This window comes from Ixodes scapularis, unplaced genomic scaffold, assembly GCF_016920785.2.
Source record: "Ixodes scapularis isolate PalLabHiFi unplaced genomic scaffold, ASM1692078v2 PGA_scaffold6__148_contigs__length_123643588, whole genome shotgun sequence".
NCBI lineage: Eukaryota > Metazoa > Arthropoda > Arachnida > Ixodida > Ixodidae > Ixodes > Ixodes scapularis.
In genome coordinates this window covers 8,900,686-8,924,648 of record NW_024609881.1, presented here as the reverse complement: position 1 = coordinate 8,924,648, position 23,963 = coordinate 8,900,686, and the positions used below count along the sequence as shown (strand labels likewise).

Genomic DNA, 23,963 nt, shown 5'->3' with positions numbered 1-23,963 from the left:
TCATCCAGCGGTCTTTTCAAATGATGATCAACGGCAAGGTCGTTGAAATTCCCCATGACCGACCGCTCTTGACAAAGGATGCCATTTCTACTATTTTCCCAGAGATGCTCTTAAGTACTTATCAAAGTCACTGCCGAAAATGAGGAAGAAACGCAACCTCAGCGATCAGGTGTTCCCCAATTAGAAGCGAAAACGAGAGGACAAAATGCTGCCAGAAGCGGCTTCTAATGATGTTCGCCTCCTCAACGATGTCCAACTTCCTGATCAAGCTCGTGAAAGACTGTCATTTTCAGGGCTGACCAGGCCAAACGTACGGTCGGAAATTTTTCTGCCGTGTGCTGAGGACTCATTTCTCTACGCAGAGTGCGAAGCCAATGCTGTGGAACAAAGCAAGATAGCTGTGAAAAAGCAGGTGCAGATTACGATGCAAGCTGGGGGAACTGCTGCTACAACCAATGTTCTCATCAGAGGCAAAAAGTTGCGCCAGGAGATACTCGCAACACGAGAAGAGGCGGAGGCACTCATCAACAATGTCAGCCAGCTTACTTTGTGCGCTGGTACAGGTATAGAGCCTTTGACTGTTAAGTGCCCGTCTCTTAATGGGGCGCTCTTTTGACTAACAAAAAAGGAGGAAAGGTTGGCCTGAAGAAATTTGTATGACAAATAACGCATTCCATAATTCTGTTCTGTTTGTTTTGTCGGTGTCTTCTTTGTGTGACACCAGTCTGAAGAGCAAAAGTAGCACCCAGGTGCATTTACAGGTAGCTTCATGTGCCAAGCAATGCAAAATGAATTAGAACTGACGAGTCAAGGTATTAACAGAGTCCCTTATTAATATAAGTCAATGCACTAAAATTCTGCCAAAGGTGTTTTGAACATAGTAGCATAGTATTTATTTTTATTTATTTACCCAAAGCGCCCTTTCGGGCATTACATAGGGGGATACTACTCGTTAAGATTTCTAAATGGGAAAAGACCTGGTCAAAAAGGTAACAATGCACTACGACCAGGCCTGTCCTTGGGCATGAACGTTATCACAACAGAACTGTGGCTGTGCGTTCCGGAAGCGCTAGAATTCGTCATAAGTAAGCAGAGCAGCAGTTAATAAACAAATATAAAGAACCGCGCCGTCCCAACGATACAAAAACCAGCCGCACATTCCGCTTGCAGAGCTATCTGAGCGGCTCCCGCAGCGCTCCTGCTACCAGCAGCGCCCCCACGTACCGCGCGGAACGGTCATCGCAAAAAGGACCCGCTCTCCGCCGCCGCACGGCACACTTCCCCTTCTAGCTCACTGTAAGAAAAGTCCTTGACCGTAGACACCGGGCTCCGGCGGACATTTCGCTGGATCTTTATCATCGCTGACTTGCGACAAGCCATCATCGGGGCGGATTTCCCAAGACGATTCGGGCTCACTGTCGACCTGCGCCAATACCAGCTCCTCGACACCGAGACGCAGCTCAGTGTCCAAGTGTTAATACCAAGGACACCGCCACTGCATCCTTTTCTCCCACGTGTGGAGATGGACTCGCAGTGGAAGCGCATCACGGACGAGTTCCCCTCGATGTTTGGGCCACACGCCCTTCCACAAAAAATCCAGCACACTATCACCCATCATATTAAGACTACAGGCCCCCTGCCTTCGCACGTCCACGACACCTGCCACCAGACCGACTTCAGATAGCCAAGCACAAATTTGAACATATGATTGAACTAGGCTATGTACGCCCGTCCTCCAGTCCCTGGTCGTCGGCGCTTCGCATGATGCCGAAGAAGACAGGAGACTGGCGGCCATGCAGTGATTATCGAGCACTCAACCAGTCTACGATACTTGACCGTTATCTCGTATACCCATCTACAAGATTTCGGCGGGTTGCTTCAAGGCGCGACAATCTTCAGCAAAATCGATCTTGTCAAAGCCTACCATCAGACTTCAGTGGAACCCGAAGACGTTCCTAAGACTGCAGTCACAATGCCATTTGGGCTGTATGAATTCTTGCGGATGCCATTCGGCCTCCGCAACGCAGCTCAAACATTTCAAAGGTTCGTAGATCAAGTCCTTCGTGGACTGTCCTTCTGCTTCGCGTATCTGGACGATATCCTGGTGTTCAGCTCGACGCCGGTAAACATGCCAGTCACCTTCGACAGCTTTTTACGCGCCTGACGTCGTACGGCCTCGTTGCAAATGTTGCAAAGCGTGAATTCGAAGTCAAGGAACTGGATTTTCTCGGCCATTACGTAGATGCTTGCGGAATCCAACCGCTGCCTGACAAAGTGACCGTTATTCGCAATTTTTTACAGCCTACAACGGCTACAAAGCTACGAGAGTTTCTGGGACTGGTCAACTTTTACCGTCGGTTTATGCCCCGCTGCGCTCATATTTGCCAGCCTTTGTACAATCTGCTGCAGAACCCGAAACCAAAAATGACACCGCTACAATGGACGCACGCAGCAGACAGCGCCTTCACTAAGTTCAAGGAAGCCATTGCAACCGTTATTATGCTCAAGCATCCGAGAAGTGACAGCCTCCCTCATCGTCGACGCGTCGGACAAGGCACTTGGAGCTGTTCAGCTTGTTGGGGACACCCCATGGCATCCCATCGCATTCTTCTCTAAAGGCCTCAGTACTGCAGAAACGCGCTACAGCACTTTTGGTCGGGAGCTGCTTGCAATTTATCTTGCCATACAACACTTTCGGCACTTCATCGAAGGCCGTCAATTTATTGTCCTTACAGACTGCAAACCGCTCAAGTACGCCTTGTCGTCGTCCAGCATGGCACACACACCACGAGAGGTCCGGCAAATGCTCTACATATCCGAATTTACCACCGACATTCGCGTTGTTAGAGGCTCCAATAATACTGCAGCAGACGCTCTCTCTCGAATAGGCATCAACCTCTGCCTCTCCGAAGGTGCTTCTTTGGACTATACCAAATTGATAGCGTATCAAAAGGACACGCTATCAATGTTCAATCAATGTTGTTTCGGTAAAAGGTTTTTGATGCCAACCACACATTGGCCCACCCTGGCATACGAGCCACCCAACGACTAGTTAGCTCCCGGTTCGTGTGGCCGCGTATGAACACTGACGTGCGCGAATGGGCCAGAACATGCAATGACTGTCAACGCGGCAGGATTCAACCTCTCATGGTAACCCCCTTGACCTCCTTCAATCCACCTGACGCTCGTTTTGCTCACATTCATGTCGACCTTGTGGGCCCACTTCCTCCATCACACGATTACCGATACCTCCTGACATGTGTCGACCGGTTTACGCGATAGCCGGAGGTCGCCCCTATGAAAGATTCAACGGCACTGACGGTCGCTAGGACGCTTGTCGACATGTGGATGAGTCATTTCGGGGTGCCACAAACCATCACAGCGGACGACAATTTGAATCTTCATTGTTTAAAAACCTATCCCACTTACTGGGCGCACAGCATATTCACACCACCACATACCACCCAATGTCTAATGGAATGGTAGAACACTTTCATCGGCAATTGAAAGCTGCCATCAAAACACAGGACAAGACTGCGTCATGGACGGAAACCCTGCCTTTGATAATGCTCGGCATCCGCACAGCGTTTAAAACTGACTTGAACTGCAGTGCAGCCGAGCTGGTCTATGGAACGTCTCTCCGAGTAACAGGAGAATTTTCCCAACAAGCCTTCAATCTCCCAACTGACAGTGCCGAGGACTACGCTACCGGTTGCTACGCTACCGGTTGCGGCTTCTAATGCAAGACCTACGCCCCGTTGCTACAAGAATTCCCTCTGTAAATAACTATTTTTACAACTGGCGGCAAACTTTGTAAATAACTATTTTTTACAACTAGCGGTCTCGTATTTATTTCCTGCATCGGATGAAAAACCTGGCAGCCGGTTTGTAGTCCGCTATCGGGATTGGGTGCACGGCCTTCTTCTACCCCTACCTAAAATGGGGTTGCCTGGAGAGCCCCCGGTGCAACGGTCTATAGTTGCTTAGCAGCTCTGTAGGGAAGCACTCACCGTGACCACTGAAGGGGGAACCCTGGACAGCAGGTCCCCCAGCGTGCAGGCCCCGTAGTCGGCCACCTCCAGCGCCCTCTGGTGCACGTCCTGGAAGGCGCACGGTAGTCGCGAAGCCGCCATGAGCCTACCCCTCCGCTGAGCCCTGAGCACTTGGAGGAGGTCGGCCGCAAAGCGCTGGAGCTGCACCGGCTGGCTCAGGGTCAGCACCCTGGTGTGGCCCTGGCCCAGGATCTGAAACAACCCGCTTATATGGCGAGGGTTCTAAGATGCCTCTTTGGCCCATTCCAAACGCAGGCCAACATTGACAATGCATGGGGAATGTGTGAGGCAGCCGAGCTCGCACCGTCGTTGGTCGGGGGCAAACGCATCTGGGCACATTTGGGGGGAGTGCAAGGAGCAGACACACTTGCCTGCCAAATTACGACGCTCGTTGCCAAACCTGTACAGCGGCGAGTATGCGTGCGAAATTTAACACCCAAATGCGAAATTTAACACCCAAGTGCAAAACCGCACGCACCCCAGGACGTTCTTCTGTCTGTTATTCCTTTGGGAAACTATAATCATTGTATTTGCACCGTGTACCGCCTTGCTGGGGGTTAGAAATTAGACGCTTCGTGCACCTGCAAGATGGTTGCTTCACATCTCGGCTGCTCTGGCGGTTCAGACTTTTGGTTTCTCCTCAGAATTAACTTTGGAAGATGAGAGTTCGTCATCCAATGAAGAAGCTCTGTAAAGTACCTCCGGTGAAAGGCCAACCTGCAAAATATTTTTCAACCAGGGTGAAAATCCTCCTCGCCACCCTTCCCCCCGCTCCCACTGCTACCTTGGGGAGACTCCTTTTGTTGCCACACTGGGGGCGTCCCGACTGATCCAGCCCCAAGATGCAGCAACAGGAGGGGTTCCCCCGCCATCAAGTTAAGAGTGGGAGAGGGGGGAAAGGGTCGCAACAGGATTTTCACCCTAGTTGAAAAATATTTTGCAGGCAGCGTGGCAAAAGATCTTTTTTTTCCTCCTCCCCTTTCCTCTTCTTTTTTCCTCCTCGCTTTTCACGTCCTTCTTGCACGAGTGCTAATGAGCTTACCGGCCCCCGGACAAAACATTTGTAAGCCTTCCAGGTTCTCTGCTTTTATCCCAAACAAGAGGAATTAGTTGGGCACGCCACATATAAGCTCTGAAGAGCTCGTATCTTTCTTTTTTTCACTCTTTTTCTGCAGCTTTAAAACACGCTCAGATACTTCCGCATGCGGCCACATACTCTACAACACCGCATATTAATCTTGAGTGAACGGAGCTTCAACATCGCAGCAGACGGCAAAAAAGGTGGGTACTTTTTCTGCTTTGAGCTTTACCCAGAGACCTGAAATTGTTCGTTCTAACAATGGCACACGGAAGAGTGATTGCGTCGATAGTTCATTTTCTTCTTCAAAGTAATAATCGTGAGTAAATACGAGTCGAAAATAATGCAGTAAGAGGGTGAAACGTGTAAAATGAGTGGCATTTTGACAATATAGCCACGCATTGAAATGAACACGGCCTGAACATTTCTTGCGCATAATATATATATGTTCATACTACAGGTGTTTTCCAAAGTAACAGCCGCCTCGTTGAAGCAACTAAGAAGAGTAAACAAGACACTTCCATGAGGAGTGAATCAGTTTATGGTATATTTCATGTATCTTCAGCCTTTGAAAAAATTTCTTCATGGCCAAACTTGCATTTAGTTTCTGTCAACAAATGTAACTGAAAACTCGACAGCCAACAAATACCGTATTTGCACGAATATAACGCGAGTTTTTTTTTCTAAATTACGTGCTACAAAACGCACCTCGCATTATATTCGGAATCGAGTTCAGCCACGAGGCGCGCGAGTCTGGAGAAACCCAGAGGAGAAAGTCATCCCTCCGGCTCAATGCAAAATATCCAGTGGGAAAAGAAGTGGGAGTGTGGAAGGGAATTTATTGGCTACTGGGCCACGTGAAGGGGCGAATAGATCGCTTTTGCGTTTTTACAACGCGCGCACGCCGCAGAAACTCAGCACGGGCGCGCGCGCCATGCAGGAATGTGGCATCTATATGGAATGCGGGCACCGGCATATTCAAGCCAAGCCAAGCCGGGCCAAGTCAACACAAGCCAAGCCAAGACCACCAACCGCGTTTACGCAATCGTGCAACACGAGGCATTTGTTTATGCAGAGGGACCAGAACAAGAAGTGTGATCGTGTATCGGGTTCAGCAGTCTCTTTTTCCGCCTGCGCATTGTTTCTGCTCCAGAGTGGTCTGGTGTGTGTTGGTGCTTCTGCTTCGTGCCTTGTTTGGATTGTGGGCTGCCGAGGAGCTCGCACAGAAGAAAAGGGAACTACCAGACAAGCAGGTGCCGTGCTGATGCTTAACTGCGTAGTCGCCAAGCGGATTGTAAACGGAAGGACTTGAGCAATGAGGATGAGTGCAGTCAAAACATAAACTGATATTTCTTCTATTTCCATTGACTTTTCACTTCTGCTATGCCCCCGAGTGCGAGTGCGAGAAGTTGACGCGCCTCGGCTCGCGTTATAGTAGTACCGTATTTACTCGCAGAATGAACGCACTTTTTTTTCCAAAAAATCGATGCAAAGTTGGGGGGGCGTTCATTACGCAAAGTAAAAGTTTTGCGTCCGTATTTACTCGCATAATGAACGGACCTTTTATCCTGAAAAATCGAAGTAACTTCTTATCTCTTTGTGCGCGGCACCCGACCCCGTAACCAAACTAAGCAGTGCAAAATAAAAAAATAAAAAAATCCTCTTTGTTTTCTTTTTCTCTTAGTTCCTTGTTTTTTTTGTTGTTGTTTTTTTGCAGCCTTTTGCACTCTCAGGGACGTGGGTTCTCACAGTGTGTTCCTAGGAACCCGGAGGTTAACCGGAGTACACTCAGGGATCCTGAGCTCCCTACTTGTCCATCCCTGCCCTAAGTGAAGTAGATTTCCATCGTGGAGACAGTGCAAAAACACAAGGACGTAAAAGAAACGCAGGGGACGAGCGCTGACTATCAACTGAGAAATTTTATTAGGGGGACACGAAAACAACTCTTCACTTTATGGCAGTGCGGTCCCGCGCAACAGCATTACGTGACTATAATTAATGGCATAAAGACAGGAATTAAAAAACCTAACTTAAATCCAATAATGTCATCTTGCTGTCTAGCAGTGCCAACGACGGTTGACTGACGCAAGAGGCTCCCTTCTTTTCTTATTTTGTATGCCTCCACTATCTTTCTAGACAGCTAGTGTTTGTGCTAAAAAAAATTGGGTTGTGTGTGTGCTTATACAGCCTAGAACTTGGTCTGCCTCACAGGGGCGACGAGTCTCCCAGCTGTAGATGAGAAATTTAGCCAGTGCGGTACAGCCGCTAGCCTGGGGTCTTTAACGTGCACCACGCAGTAGTGATACACGACCGCACGCCGGTACGATGCTCATCCAGATCGAAACGGGCAGGGGTGGGGCTCAAACCCAGGATCCCTGGGTTCTGCTGCGCGAGCTTTCGCTCCGTGGCTCCGAGCTGGTGTGCGCTAGACCACTCGGCCACCGATCCCCCCTAGTGTTTGTGCTTCAAAAATTACTTCCGTGTCTTCGTGCTTAAGGGGGGACGCGGGCTTTGAAAACCGAAAAATCGCGAAAAAGTATATTTTTAGAAAACCTTATTTTTCGGTTGTATATCTCATAAACTACCTTCTCTGTAATTATCAGCACCAAATATAACGGGGAAATATTTAAAAACAATTATTTACGAGGCCTGGGTAGCATCCAAGTGACGGTCAAACGTCAAAATCAACCACAACTTCGCGCGCACGCCATTTTCGACGCGTTAGGCCGACGGCCACCATCTTAGTCTTCTTTTGAACGTGAATTCTTTCTCTTTTTTTTTTGCCAGCTCCCAAAATGGTGTCGGCCGCGTGGTTACGGCGTGGTCGCCGTTCTTCCATGTCGCAATCGCAACAACGCGATTGGACAGAGCGCACGCTCGAGGAGCGTGCGGGGGAGCGCGCGACTGCTATTGGCTGGGACGCGATTTCTCCGCGCGGAGCGCTCTCCTCCTCCTCCTCCGTTTCTCCTGCTGTTGCCGCTCGCGTCGTCTGCTTTTGGTAGTGGTCTGCTTGCACGCACTCTTGCTTTGTCAGGTCCGCTTCGTTTTTCGCCATCTTTACGATCGTTTTCCGAACTTTCTTTGAGTAGTTTCGTGTAGCGTGCCCGTCTGTTTCGTGGTCGCACACGATGTGGGGTTCGAAGTACAAGACGGTGCGTGCGTTTGGCGCGCGGAAGCGGTCTATGAAGTTAGTGCGGATGGCGAAGTTGGAAGTTTCTGCACGGCGTGCCGTCAATGATGATCGCGTCAACACTTCCAGTGATGGATTTTCTGTGCCATCGGCTGTCGTCGAGGAAGAACGCGTCGCCCCGCTCACGCCTGGAGTACCGAGCATGCCGACCGTTGTGGTTCCTCCCGAGATCGCAGGTCCCAGCGCCCGCCTTCCGCCTGCCGAGACAAGTGGGAGCGCGTCTTCCAGCACCTATCTCCGGACGCATTTCCTGACACGTGAGGAGATCGAAGCAGAAGCTAGACATTGTGATATTGCTCAAGCCGAACTTGGAGCTATGCCAGCAAACTGCACTGCATGAAGCGGTGTTGAGGTTCAACGCCGGCTGCTACAAGGCAACTGCAGAAATATCGGTTGAAGTGGGACTTCAGCCGGCTCATCTAGCTTTCCAACGAGCTGCCGAGAAAGATGCCCTACGTCTGCACAAGGCCAGCAAACGACATCAAGAGAATTTGGAAAGGCGGAACAAGAAGAAAGTGCGCAAGAACACTTCTGACTATTCTGCAGGGTCATTCTAAAGCTGAAAATCTGCATGCAACTTTCAAGTGCTGTTTTCTCAGAATGGATTTTTTCCCTGTCGTGGCTGCTCGTCCCAGCGGTATCTCAGGAACTGATGAATGAATTTTTGTGCTCTTTTTTATTCTGTTTTCTAATAACTTTGTGAGGGCATAACAGAGCCCTTTTTTTTAGAAAACTGTGTTAAAACTTTATAATAAAAAAATTAAATTTGATGAATGTGGGTTTCATTGACTACACAAAATTCAAAGTTGCGTTAAAATTTTTCAACAAGGAAATTTAAGAAAAGGGCTCTGTTATGCCCTGGGGAATGTATCCAGGGGTCATCATAACAAATATTACGCCGCTACTACCTTTTTCAAATTCTCCAGACCTGGGATAAGGAATGCATATGGACGATTTTGATAAATATTTGTAACTTGAGAAATAATATGCACAGCTCATTGAAACTTTGCAGTTACTCTTATGTCTGTGCTATAAACACACCCTGTAAATTTCGTTCAGATATCTCTAGAAATAAGAAAGGTCATATTTATTCCCCACCTCCTCCCTTAAAAAGATGTAACGCGCGTACACTATTATACGGCGTCCTGAAATTTGGGAGCAAAAATATAGTTCCGATTTGATGTGGCCTCCATCTCCGTGTGGCACAGCCCAACACCATGATGCCGAAGGGATGAATCCTGCACATCGCCCTGACAATGCCATCGTAAAAGGGGCAAGATAAGGAGGTTCAGCTCCCTTTGCAATGAAAGCGCCTGCCCAAGAGATTGCGGTAACAAGATTCGCGTCCAAATTAGTTTTTTTAGGACGCCGTAGACTACTTCATGTGCGTTATATCTCTTTCAAAATGAATGATTTGGTATTTTTGATGATTAGAGATAAGGCACAAACCGCAATTGTGGAACTCTGATGTCTTTTTACAGAAATATGTAGTACCGTATTTACTCGCGTATAGGTCGACCTGTTTTTCAAAAATCGCCTCATCAAAACTGGGGGGTCGACCAATACGCGAATCCCGGTATTATATTTTTCAACTTTTTTTTTTTTTTTCGGGGGTCCCGAAGTTAGGGGGTCGACCTATACGACGTATCGACCAATATGCGAGTAAATACGGTAGTTAAAAAATCACCCTGTTGTAGTTTTTTTACGGCCGGCAACATCATTACGGCACGAAAGGAAACATTGACCACAGATCATGCACAACCAAAACTTTTTTCGTCAAAATGAGCAAACATTTGATCTGAAATAAAATAGATTTAGTATTCAACCAATTTGGCTTGTTTACCTGATTTGAATCAATATTTGATTTGATTAAAATTATTTTGTACCCACACACGCCTACTTTATTCCCTAATGAGCTACAAGCGATAATTATTGTTTTTTGTCATGCGAGGTTATTAACAAATTATTATTAACAATCAATACTATACGATTACGCGGTGGAGGCACATTTGAAGATATCGAAAATTGTTCTGATCTACCGTTTACAAACAACTTCTCAAGCTCCTTGCTGTTTGGGGCCTTTCCTGCACGGAGCACCAATAATACAGCCAAAAGCTTATAGAGGAGACCACGTCTATCGACTCAAACACAATGTGAAGCGTGCAGTCCGTTTGTTGACAAAGAGATACTGGCGAGCGAGCCATAGCACCTAACGTCTCCGAGCCTCATCCAGGATAATGCTGCGCCTAACAAAGTCACTTAGGCCGTATATCGGTAAGTAACCGCACATGAAAGACCATCTCGAAAGTATTACGTGCACAGAGCGTCCAGTTTTGCAATTTCAAAAAGCCGCCCCAAAACAATATGGTCGTAGTTCCCTACAAACTTACCAGATGGCAGCACATCCCCGCAAGCGCGCCAGTTCAAGCAGAGACGGCAATTTTTGAATGAGCTGTTGCAGTCAGCAACCATACGGCACGCTCCCGCGCTGACGTTCGTCAGTGACCACGAAAGGGTTAATTAGCCAAGTATTAAACTATACCACCGAAACATCCCGAGACGTCGCCCACTCCCCTGGCGCCTGAAATTCCTAAAAAAAACGGGGTGCGCCACGTCTCGATGGGTATTGCACAGAAAGTTTAGAAAAAGCTAAAAAGACAGCCATTTCTGTGTACATGTCCAGCCCGGCTGCACAGCAGATACAGTGAGCTTAAAGCTCGAATTAGACTTCTTGTTTTATACAAGAAATGCTCACGAATGAACGTCTTACTATCGCCGAGTCTGCTGCTCGTACACACGAGATGAACACTACCGATCGGCATACAGCGTGAATGCTTGTTCCATAAAAGCATGTTTCTAAAACCGCCATGTTCCCTTCGTTACGTTCCTTTCCTCAACTGTAAATTACAAAAGGTCAAGGTACACCTAAGCATTTCTTACGAGTTGTGAATGCGAAAGCATGCAAGCCGCTTGTCCGCTCCCTTTTTCGTCTGCAGCGTACTTTTCGTCGCCAGTCAACACGTGTGCTCCCCTGGGCACACTGACCTTGGATGCTCCGTGTTAACAGCGCGCTGAGAGACAAGCAGCGCCATGGGGTGAGCGGTCGCAGAAACTGACGAGCGCAGCGGCCAATGGGAGCGCCGTCGACGCACGCCAGCCAATGGAACCGAAGGAAACTAGGTGCCATTTTCGCGCTTCAAACTGATGACGTCAGGTAGCTCCATAAGACCCAGTTAATGCTTTCGCATTAAAAATAAATGGAGTAAAAAAAAAAAGAGAAAAAAGAAAAAACAATTAGGTCCAATAAATGAGCGAGCCAGTGAAAGCAGTGAAGACTGATGCTGGGGAAGGGGGCAATCATGTTTGCAAATACTTTGGTGAAGGGACAAATCGGGCGCCTTGTCAATCACAAGGAGCAGGCTCTTACGCAACTTTCTGGTCTGGTACATGCATGGTTGTGTTCACGCGCAGCATGCTATCAATGCGGGTTGAGGTGGCGTTGCTAGATGGCGTGGACGGCACCACAATAACACAGAGATTAAAATGGGACACTGTACAAACATCTGCGTGTGGCATTCCAGCAAATTTTTTTTTACGCATTGGCTTTGTCTCAAACATTGCACAACCTTACCAACTGCAATCACGACGTTCCGGGAGAAAGGAGTCTGCGGTAGCCGTATTTTTGTGGAGACGGACTTTGACCTTACATCTTTGACCTTACACTCCGCAATTCTAATCCGGGATACGGGGCTTTCGCTGGTAACGTGACCCCTGAATGGGTTACTGCTTGCGTTATCCTTCAGTCTTTTAACAGCACAGCTGGTAAGGGCTAATTTCCCCAGTTTCGTGTCTGTCACCAAATAAATGTTGGAACAAAACTCTGGACAGCCACCGCCATCTATGAGCGACGGCAGCAACCTGCCAGGCTTTGGTTGCCGCCGTCGCTCATAGATGGCGGCAACTTTTCCAGCCTTTCGACTCTGGTTTTCACCAGAGTGGGAAGGCAGAGTTTCTCTAGGCGTCGTCCTCGAGGTCGTCAAAGTTGTCCTTGAGGTTGTTCCATCAGAATACAGCCTCGCTGGTTTTCCCTCTTCACCAGAGTAGAAAGGCTGAATGTTTTTTTTGTCCGAACAAATTTTTTTGTAAGCAGACAAAGTTTAATTCTGCTATCTTTCGCACAACTGTACTCCCACTTGGAGGTCGCTGAAAGCAGGGAAGATATGCATAAACAAAGTGTCTTTCCCTCCCTTTTCTTACTTCGTCACGGACGTCCCCCAAGCGTACGGTCCGTGACGGCCGCATCATTCGAGTGGGATGGACGTTCGCGGACCTTGAAGTCCGCGTCCGGGTATTTAGGGGGGGGGGGGGGGGGCGTCACTCAGTGTTTTTTTAAATCGATATTCGCCCAAAAGTGGGGCGGGTGGTGACTATATTGAAAATATTGAACCGCATTACTCGCAAGTCACGTTAATTGCACGTAGGTTTTTTAATATTACACCTAGGATTAATTTTTTGTAATTTTACCATTTTTTAAACTTTTGGGTCACAATGCCTTTTGCGTATTTATTCCGAGTCTCATTGCAGTTCTATTTAGCCACTCATTTTCTGGCAATGGACACCTAATCTGGCCCTTCAGACATAAAGTTTGGAGACAGCCGCTCTAAGCCAGGGCTTCTCAAATTAGGAACATTCCCCGGAGTATCCTCGAGGGTTTCCCGAACTCCCAAATTGTCTCGAAAGCCTCCGCTGCTCTGTAGCACATTGTTGTACAGCCACAGCTCATGGGCTCTTCCCGCCACTGCAAATGACGTCCGTTGGCAACATCGACGACAGACATCAAGCCTGGGTCTTCTGCGTGCAGGGACGTTATCACCGAGTTATGCCACAGCGTTAACAACCCGTTTGACACTTAGGGGTCTGGTAGCACCCTACACTCACTGCACGCTCTCTAGAAAAACGAAAATAGCGGATAACAATATGCCATCGTAGCACTGTCACTGCCAAGAGCTCGTGCCGGGACAAAAAAAAGAAGCGTCGGAAACAAAACAAAATCTTGCCCAGAACGCTTTTGTTCAGAGACGACGCCCATTCCCAACTCTTTGCTGAACCGTGTCGCAGCTGTTCCTTCGACTGTACTGTGCATTAACGCGGAACTTCCCTCTTTTTAATCGGCATTAACTGTCCCATGGAGAGTAGCCGGCGTTGTACCCACCAAAAACGGCTCTTAAGTATGCCGCTTAAAATGGCCGTCATAGCTCCAAGCAACGTTACCCCCCAGGGAAGCCCTCTTCCTGGCGCTGCGGCCCGCACGCCAGTAAAAGGGAGAGGGTGGCGCGACCGCAGAGGCCCGGCCGGCATGTGCGGACGACAGCAGGGCTTGTAGTAATGCACTCCGTATACGAATGCTTTCCCATTCCAACACGGTCTCGAGTGCGTAATTTGTTTAAGAACCATTGGAGACGACCTGAGCCAGCCACCGGTGCAAGGGCTTCCGCACTACTCTATTGCGCCGAGACCAGGAAGGGTTCGTCGGCCATCAGTCGAGAAAGAAGTAGGGTTTCCTCGAGAGAACTCGTACTGTGGGAAAACGGGCGTACCGACCTTGACGACGTGGGACACGGCGCACAGCAGGTCCAGGAGCTTCGTGTGCCCGTAATCGGCCAGGCGGCACTGCCGCCCAAAGTGCTTGTGGTACGTAGGGACGAAGCGGTGCAGGGACACGCTGCAGCGAGGCTGGAGGCTCAGCAGCTCCCTCACCTCCCGGGAAAATTGCTCCAGCCGAGCAGACGGCGTCACTGCGACAGCCAACAGGACCCGTGAGCAAGTCAAGACAGTAACGGAACGGACTCATTGAAAGTTTATGGTTTAACGAACAATAAAACGGGACGACGAATGCACAAAAATGTTTCTCCCAATTGTCAAAAACAAAAGGCTGTATTTAGAGAATTAATGAACTGCTCCCTGCATCGCAAAAAAAAAATTGCTTAGTACTATTCGTTACGTCGTTAAAAAATAACGTACCATTTAATAGTATAGGGAATAAGAATAAAATCCATCGAAAAAGGATCCTTCGCTAGAATTATTTAGGAGAGCAACAAATTAATTGCCAGATTCCTAATTTGCTAATAAAAGTGAAGAACAAATAAACTTTCATTGTTCCTTTCACAATTTCGAGAAAAACATTAGAGAATTCCTGGTGGCGACTGATGCCGTTTTTCAGTAAAAAAAAGAAATAATAACCGAGTCTTTCCACGTCAAATCGTGCAATGATGGTCGGGTCATATTTTTTTTTATATTTCTGTAAAAAAATGTAGGTTAAAGCCACGTTCTTGGGAGGAGCACTCGCCCATGTGCGAACGCCGTAGCCAATTGTCTTCCGAAGATATAAAATTTCTAACCTCGAGGTGTGGAGACTGCCAAGGTTTTGCTCTTTCCATAGCCGTCAATTTCACGCCCGAGCATGCACTTAATATTACATGGTAACATGTACACTAAGTATTAAAAATTACAAACGATTTCTATGCAAAAAGGTTCACAAAACACATCAAATAAACAAGTTTTAGCGGGACATTTAGAAATGATTTACCAACAAACTACTTCATTTAAAACGGCACAGAATATATCAAAATGATAATATTTAAGCGGATTTTACAAATATATAATCAAAGTATGCTTAGCCATTATTTTAGTTCCGTTATTCATGTAGAAACGCAGCTCATTCCTCTGAATGTGACAAAATTGTACATCAATATTTTGCAAACTCCAATCTTTATTTTCTTTCAACTCTCCCAAACCATTTACAGTAATTTGAACTAAATTGCAATGGCAAAACGTTGAGTAGCATATGACCTCCTTAAAAGAAAAATTACAACCAAGCTTTACTCAAACTGAGCTACCTAGTCCTCGTTATTCGCGACTCCAGCGACCTATAGGGGGCGCCACCACCAAACAAACACGGCGGGTGAGTCCAGGTCGCGTCGGCTCGGCCTGGCCGCCTGAATGGGTCGCGCATTCAATTTAACAAATTTTCTTTTGTTGAATGCCCAATTTTATGGGTATTTGAACTGAGACGGTTAAGTGTAGCAGGTGCACATAAACTTGCCGAGCATAGTTTTGTTTTGCCGATGTTTTTTTTTTTCTTTTCATGTCAAACTTTCATTTCGGAGACTTCGATCAAAACCGAAACTATGGGCTCCGGAGAAACGGTAATAGACTCTAATTAGTTTTGATCATCTAAGGAAAGCGGCGGGGGCTACAAAATTGTTCCACCGAGAGTAATTTTTAGCTAACTCGCATGCCTCGACCATGCGACTTATCTGTCCGCGAAATGGAGCTTTTGTGCGTGTCCGCGTTTCAAGAAACAGCTCCAGTCGTGTGCTCGGTCAAGAACACAGGCTGCAGGAAAATTACGAAAATTAAGCAAGCGCTTCTTGAGCCAAGGACCATGTTAACCCGCTGACGCCCCACTAAGCAGCTGATACTCGTATTTCAATTCAGGTTTTAGTAGCGATCGAGAAGTCATTTTGACGAATATGCGGATTATGTATCATATTACGTACTATGTCTCTAAAGCAATATTAGTATATTCTTCGGCTTGAAATATGAACTTAGTTGACTAACTATTAGGGGGAACTGCTGAATAAAAGCATATTTGACAAACAGAGAGATACTACTTAAACTTAGCCAAAAGGTTCTAGCCGGTAGAACGGAGACGAATGCGGACAAACTGAGGAGAGTCTTCATCGGAGATTCACTCAGACCTCTCTGCATTGAACTTGACTTCGAATCCTGAACGGATAAAATGAGTATTTTTTGCGGCCGGTCGACCTCAGCAATGTAGACGTATATTTCTGCCGGCTTCGACAGGGGTTATAATATAAATATTGGAGGGCGCGATAGATCCTAATGCCGTGACAGCTTCCAACTTTGTGAGACGCGTCCCCCACCTTTTGAAAGAAGATAATTTCCCTCATTAATCATATGCAGTGAGCAGGTGTTCTGAATCAAGTAATTGCGAAATTAGCCCAACTCCTTCAATGTTGTCTTTTTCGGCGAAAAGCCGCCAAGATGAATAGCCGACGCACCGGCCGGCGCTAGTGGCTCAAATTAACTTGAAGCTAATCGAGCACAACCAAACTCAAGGAAAGCAGCTATCGAACCTTCCCATTCACTTGACTGCAACATTGGTGTTCCTTCCAGTGAAACACTTAGTCTGTCGACCTCAGTCGACTGTTCTACATCCTTATAAAGAGACCACTTATCAGTTACCAAGTAGTCGTCACTTTGAACGTGATTAGAGACAAACGAGAAATCAAAACGTTTTTCCGTGATTCCTCCTCATCCAAAAAATTGAAAGCAAGCGACCGTGTGTTGTGGAGTAAACGGGCTTTCAAACACGTGATGGAAAGAAACAATCTACTAAGGCTTCACTACACTAATGAACACTCAGGCAAACTTAAGAAATTTTCGGACCTTCGTCAAATTACATTGCTCGCCTCCGCGCCGACAGCACGCATCCGCGAAAGCCATCAGAGACGCAACTGGGCGCGGAGCGACCTGGACCGACTGGTTCCCGGTTTTCCCGCTTGGCAGCGTCCGTTTTGCTGGAGTCGCGAATAGGGCCTTTGCCGCACAATATCGGCTCCAAATATACATTTTCTAGAATTGACAATGGCTGTACAGCGGTGCTGCTCTATCGTAGGCTGTAAAAAGTTATGCTGTCCCTAGTTTAGCTTTATATTTCTGTTTCCTTGCATTACCGGCCACCCCTCCCCCCCCCCCCCCCTTTTTATTTAAACACATTGAAATTAAACGTATTTTACGGAGCACCAGAAATGGCTGCGCATGCCTTATATCTCTACAATGTCGGAGGACTTAATAGTTTTCAATTATGTCCATTGTAATTGAAATGGTACCTCGAAATGTATTAACAATAAAGCTAATTACGAAACTAACCTACCGTATTTACCCGAAAATAGGTCGGGCCACGGAAGTAGGTCGGCCCCTATTTATTGAACCCACCAAGAAAAAAAAAAAGATTATTCAAATATAGGTTGCCCTTCTTTTTTTTTTTTGTTTTTTTAGGAGCAGGGGAAAGTTAGGGCAAAAGAAACAAACGTTTATTTAGAGCACTCTCGGCTAAATCGCAGGGCGATGCCCAAAACTTCAGCATCGTCACACCTTCCGGACACGTCATTGTCGTCCGAAGCTTCGTCGGCTAGGTAGACGTCCTCACAAATTCGCAACAATACCTGACTGGCACCGTTGTAAAATCAAGCAACACGACCGTTCTTAGGCAATATATATTGCTAGTATCCTGCGGGCACGCTCAGGTATATCCGCGACTACGCCTATAAGAACTCTGCATATAAGAACTCGCCTCCGAAGCCCGCTCGCATAGATCAAGTTTCATTCACGGACATAAGAACTCGTACGAAGTTCAACCGCCAACCACGGAAGCCCGCTCGCACGGATCAAGTTTTGTTCACGGAGAGGCTACCAGACACTCTCAGCCTACAGCGCAGCATACAGCTCGCTGTACCATTCTGTTACGGATTAAATAAACTTAAATAAATGCATTTACCCAGTGTGTGAAATTAGGCCTACCCACTTTCACGATTTCACTGTCCGAAAGCTGACCACAGACAACGGCTTGTTTGTTGACATCAATGCATCCGATAGGCGAAGAATGTCCGGGGCTTGGCAATTCCTCGACTCAAGCTTCGTCAAGTGTGCACGACACTCGGTTTCACGGTTGATCACTTCCGTAACTACCGCATCTACGTACTTGCGGTCATTATTGAAAAAGCGGCTTGGCCTGACTTCGCTTGACCGCTTGGCGGCAAAAAAAAACTGGCTTGGTGGCTCGCTAAATTGGACGCAATTCGAGACTCGCGGATCTGAAAATGGGAGGCACATTGATTACGGGAGGGAAAAAAAAAAGAAGTCAAAATATTGATGCCCGTTGTGGGGGCTGCGTTTATTGCACGAGTGCGTTTTTTGTGCGAGTAAACGGTAGGTCCTTAAAAAGCCCAAAGAAGCCGTGGTATTGCAAAACAAGTGCCAAAGTTAGGCCTCACTCCTGGTAGTTGGGCTGTGAACCGGCATCCTTGGGCCCTAAATGGGCAGACATGCCCCAAAGCTAGGCTTTTCTAGAAACTGTTAAGAGGGCAGGAAACACCGAGAGAGGGCAGGAGCTCCCTCGTCCCCCCCTCAGACAGGCACTGGTTTGACTTGTCTCAATCCGCTATTCTCGCAGCTGAGCTTTGCGGTCGCCATGCCTCATTGCTGCACAGCAGTAGGTAGCGCAAATCGTGGCAAAAATTGTTGCAAGATTTTATAGCGTTTCAGCAGCCTCCTTGCACCCAATAAATGACCGCATCTCGACGTGGTAAATGACGGTGATTGGGGCAAAGCTGTGGTGGTGCTGATGATACTGATTTTATTCCTAGGTAGTGCTGATGGTGCTGATCTTTTTTTATTTTTATCGCTCATAGGTGGTGCTGAGTTCTGGGTTGCGTTTCGACTTCATTACCCAATGCATGCAAAGTTTAACGCGATTATATATGCATTTGACCGCAGCGCCCTCTCCTGTATAGACGTTGAGCGGCTACATGCAACGTTTCATCCATGACAGAAACCCCAGTTCTCGAGTTACTAGAACATCTCAGAGCCCCCTACTCGTTCCACAGTCGTGGCCGAGTGGTAAAGGCGATGGATTAGAAATCCATTGGGGAATCCCCACACAGGTTCGAATCCAGGCGACTGCGAAAACATTTTTTTTTCTTTTTTTAAGAAGACGGATGGCATAGCAATCGATGTGAGCACGGATGCAGGATAAGGCTAGACCCCAAGGAGCCTTGCCCCTAAAAAGCGCGTGAAATGAACTCTGGCCCTACAGCGACAGAACCCAGACGCCTTGGCAACGAACCGTCAACTCCTGTGTTTGCAGTGCCCAATTCGTCCAAGGTTCGTAAACGTGCTCAATTCAAAGTGACGACGTTCTTTACTTTTTGACGGTGCCTGGGAGCAAAAAGTTAGGATTGGGAGCTCTTGGAAGTGCCACCCAGGAGGCTGCTGCAGCCACTCCAGGAGGGACGAACGAGAGGTACCTTGGGAGGGGGTACTCCTGCCCGTCCGTACGGCCTTCTTGAAGCCCAGGGGGGAGGTGAGGACCTCGATGCCAGGCAGGGAAGCCACCAGCTGCTCCAGGGGCACTTTGCCTGCCTGCCAGGGCTCCAGATCCGGTTCCTGGGGCAGCAGCCCAAACTCCGCCTCGTGGCACGCCCGGAAGCTGCAGCACACCATACAGTTTACACTTGCGTCACGGCTACGGCAGCGTTTGTTGCCCGTATTGCTGCAAAAGCTGGTTCACACGCTCCTAACTGCTTAGGACCAACTGCGTCAAGACCTCTCTCTCAGGGTGATATAGGCGCACCTCCCGCACCGAGGCAGGAAAGTGTAGGGCAGTGTGGCACGTGTTTTGAGATACGACCGGAAGCCCTACACTTTCCTGCACAGGTCCAACGAGCAACTGGCGCCGTCTACCGGGTAGCCAGGGAATGGTCGTCATTTAAGCACAATTGCCACTTCTTTCGCGCATCATTACGGTCATTTGTTCCATCGCGTTGAAAAGTCCCTGCGGGTGCCAATACAGTTCTATAGAGCGAGAAATTCCATAATTTTAATGCGCGAGGACCATAGGTCGGCATTTCCGAACCCACTCACTCACCATCACATCACTAATTACAGCAACATCCAAAAGTCACAGCCCTTCACATCACAAAGTACATCGACGTCCAAAAGTCACAGCCTTTCACATCACAGAGTACACCGACGTCTAAAAGTCACGGCCTTTCACATCACAAAGTACACCGACGTCCAAACGTCACAGCCATTCACATCACAGAGTACACCGATGTCTAATATTCACGGCCCTTCACATCACAAAGTACACCGACGTCCAAAAGTCACGGCCATTCACATCACGGAGTTCAACCGGACAACAAACTCATCCCCATCACGTCACCTCAATCTCTGAACTCACAAAGTCATTCACCGTCACTTCACGAATCCGTCAAGTTCACGAAGTACTTCACCGTCACATCACGAATCCTATAGAGTTCATGAAGCATTCGCCATCCCATCACCGCCAGCTCTAAATTCACGAAGTCGCTCACCGTCACATCACGAATCCGACAGAGTTCATGAAGCACTCCCCATCCCATCACCGCCAACTCTGAATTCACGAAGTCGCTCACCGTCCCATCACGAGCTCATCGAGTTCAGCAAGTCGTTCCCCTCACGTCCGTGAACTGATCCCGTTCATGAAGTCGTTCGACCGGTTCGACTTCACGGCCCTTCACCGAGTCACAGTCATTCACCGAGTCACAGCCATTCACCGAGTCACCGAGGTCACGGAAAGCGGCGTCGGCCCCTGCAGCCGCGGCCACTGCCACTGCCTCCGGCTCTCAGCCATCCTCGAAGTTCTTTCGCAGCGGCGCTGACGGCTCCAGATGTGTGTGTCAGTGTGTGTGTGTGTGTGTGTGTGTGTGTGTGTGTGTGTGTGTGGGGGGGGGGGGGGGGGGGTATTGGGCTGGGCCTGGCGACGCACCCTGCACTTGTCATTTTCTTTCTTTAGCTTGTTCCCTCTGGTTTTTGTTTTGTTGTCCCATTTCTTTTATTTTCGTTTTGTTTCGCGCTTTCTTCATCGAGCGCGCATGCTGTGGAGAGCGAGCGGCTTCTTGACTTCCCTGCTCCGAACTTGTGAGATAAGGTGCTTGTTTCCGGGAGAGTTATTAGCCCCACGGATGCCCAGAACCAAAATGGCTGCTGGTTTGTGGGCGAGCGGTATTACAAAGGGTGGCATCACTCTAGCAAAGCGCACATGAAGGCTCCCTAGACTTCGCCTGGTTGTCGGCGTTGTGATTGCGGAGGGGACCCCACCTCAAAACCTTCTGGCCTGTCCTTTTTTTTTTTTTTTTTTTTACTTTTTGTTGCGCACGGTTTTTTCTACGAAAAAAAGAGAAGGCGCTTATATTTTTGCCAACGACCGCTCGCCGAGGGGGCAAAAAGGAGAGACAGACACGAACCTGCGTTCACGATTTTTGTGAAACATCTTACAAACATTAATACGAGTCCATATTATATGAACGAAGACGTTTTAGTGCATTAGAGTTTAGCGAATAGAGATCACATACGCGAGTCGACGTTTAGGCATTTGTAGGGGCGGCAAACTGGGCATCCAAACAGACCGCGCCAGGCGGTCTGTTCAGAATATGAACTCAAGTTCGAGCGTCCATCGCCAAAGGTTCGGCAAGCTCGAAAACAGGACAGCGGCGGCCTTTATTTTATCTATTCGGTCAAATGAACGCCGCCATTCGTTAAAGTGGCATGCGATGAAACTTCGTGGGCCAGGTTTCGCTCGCTAAACCGTCGTTCGATCAGTACAAAATTGTTCTGTGTATTTTATCTTAATAATTATGATCCATGCCAACCAGCCCATCGTTGCCTACCTCACTTTACGTCGTAAAATAGCGCGTTGATGTCACTTTCATGAGATACCATAATAACGCAGTACTTCACAGCCGACCGCTGAATCACCCGTCTAATATTTTGTCACGGATTTCATCACATATATATATAAAGTAGACATTCCAAAACAAGAGTCATCCATTCCCAAAAATTTCAGTGGACTGGAACTACCTTCCCACATCTGTTGCCACAATTGCCACTTACTATATGTTTAAAAATTGCCGTAAATAACCTATACAGCTCAGACTGAGCTCCAAAGTGTACAGCTTTGTTCTGTTCTCTTCTAACTCCCGCTCGCCTCTGTAATGCTGATGGCCCTGAGGGTATGTCAGTTAAACAAATAAATAAAAAAAGTAAGTGCCTCGCCTGAAAAACCTCTTAAAGAGGTCGCCTCTTTAAGAGGTTTGCAGCTGGCCGAACCAATGAAATCTGAGTTTTATTCGAACCCGTTGGTCAGAGTACACCTCATCATTAATTAAACCACTCATTGGATCATTCACCTCAAAGCAATATGTTTACTTCCGAGCGTGTTCGTGTCGCTCAACCTACTTTGAGCAAAATGCAGTCGAGATAACTAATGATGGCGCTCGACTCCACTTTTCTCAGCTTTGAACCTAGGCGAGGCGCGCGACTCACGCGCGCCTCGCGCTCGTTGTTTTACGCCGGGGTTTGGCTGCGCATAGACTCGTATTATAGGTAGCGTACTGTGTTTTCGGAGTTCATGTTTGAATAGAATCGGAGCGTGTTTTTCGGAGTTTATTTTGTAGCGTAGGCTACACTGGCCGAGGTTGAGCAGTTTCGCGTGGCTTCTGGCGAGCCGTGCTGCGTATGCGCGAGGAGCAGTGACGTCACACGTGTCCGCACCAACTGGCCTACCTTCAAACTTTACCACAGTTCGACTAAACAACTGTTGGACAAAGAGTCAATCATTTGCTAAAGTCCGACGGGGCGGTGTTCGCGAATATAATAGACTCGGAAACTTGATGGGACGCAAGTTCTTGAAGCGGGAATCTCTACGAAGCGTTTTATTAGAGGACAGGGTCTTCTAGTTTCACCCCTTGACATTGCTTTCAGTCAGGATGGCACGCGCTGTGCAATTGATTGGGAGCTAGTGGGCCACTTTCCGCGAGAACACCAGTAATGCAGGCGGCTGCTACCAACGGAGAAAACTGCGAATGACAAGGTCTAAAGTATCTAGACTTAAAGGGGCGGTGCAACAATATTCAATTGGAATGTTTTTCACTTTACACGAGCTTACTGGCACTAGTGGTTCTCAAGGATACTCACACGCAACACCACTGGCCAAGAAACTCCTTTGTTGCACTGTAATTTCGAGGACAAAACCGAGCGTTTTCATTCAATCTCTCCTTCGCAAAACCTGGTAACGTAGCTGGGCGGTAGCAGTACCGCCCAGTGACGATATGTGAATGCGGCTCATAGATTGGACCCGAGCATGGCGTGGACACTCGATTTGGGCTCGTGATAATCGATAGCTCGAGAAGCATTCGGGTATGTCCGGTGTCCAAGCGCTGCAATGACGAAAACAGCCGAACCATAACAATGTCTGGAACGCAGCGCGTGTCCTGTGCCTTGCCAACCCCAGCGCATGGCTATGATCAATACAGGCGGCATATAATCGGCTCCAGATCACGTGACCGCTTGTTCTGGCTGCGAGTTGAGGGGTGAACTTTGCTCGTTTTTCTTTATTTTTTTCTACCACTTCGATTGCGTGTGGTGAAAAACGAACGGGTAATTTACAGGTCATTAACGTCAGGGATCCGTCCTAAGCGGTATTTGCGCAAAATACAAAAATCGTTGCATCGCCCCTTTAAAAATCATTTTCCTAACGTTATACTCACATGACGTGACGTGAGCATGTAAAACGTGGTGCTCAGTGGCACCTCATTTCACATCATTTTTCCACTATATTTTATACACCAACTCGTGTTTACAAACAAACTGGAGCGCTCCTAGCCGACGCCACCGGCGCCGCGCATGCGCGATGGGGTGTGGGCAAGAAGCTCGCCGCGTCGCCGATAAACAAACCATTGAATTGCGTTGTTGTCGGCTGTGGTGTGAGTCCAACGCAGGTTTCTGCGTTGGAATTGTT

At 47.9% G+C, this 23,963-nt stretch overlaps 1 protein-coding gene across 3 annotated transcripts in view; it reads right to left on the bottom strand.

Moving 5' to 3' along the window:
• LOC8042239 (meiosis regulator and mRNA stability factor 1) overlaps positions 1-23,963 on the bottom strand; it is a 262,432-nt gene that overhangs the window by 161,160 nt on the left and 77,309 nt on the right. For all 3 annotated transcript variants that reach the window (XM_042294539.1, XM_029971129.3, XM_029971130.3), the window contains exons 12-14: positions 19,432-19,613; positions 13,922-14,115; positions 4,011-4,244 (exon numbers count right to left, since the gene is read on the bottom strand). In XM_042294539.1, coding sequence (XP_042150473.1) covers positions 4,011-4,244; positions 13,922-14,115; positions 19,432-19,613 — 610 coding nt within the window. The remainder of the gene's footprint in view (positions 1-4,010; positions 4,245-13,921; positions 14,116-19,431; positions 19,614-23,963) is intronic.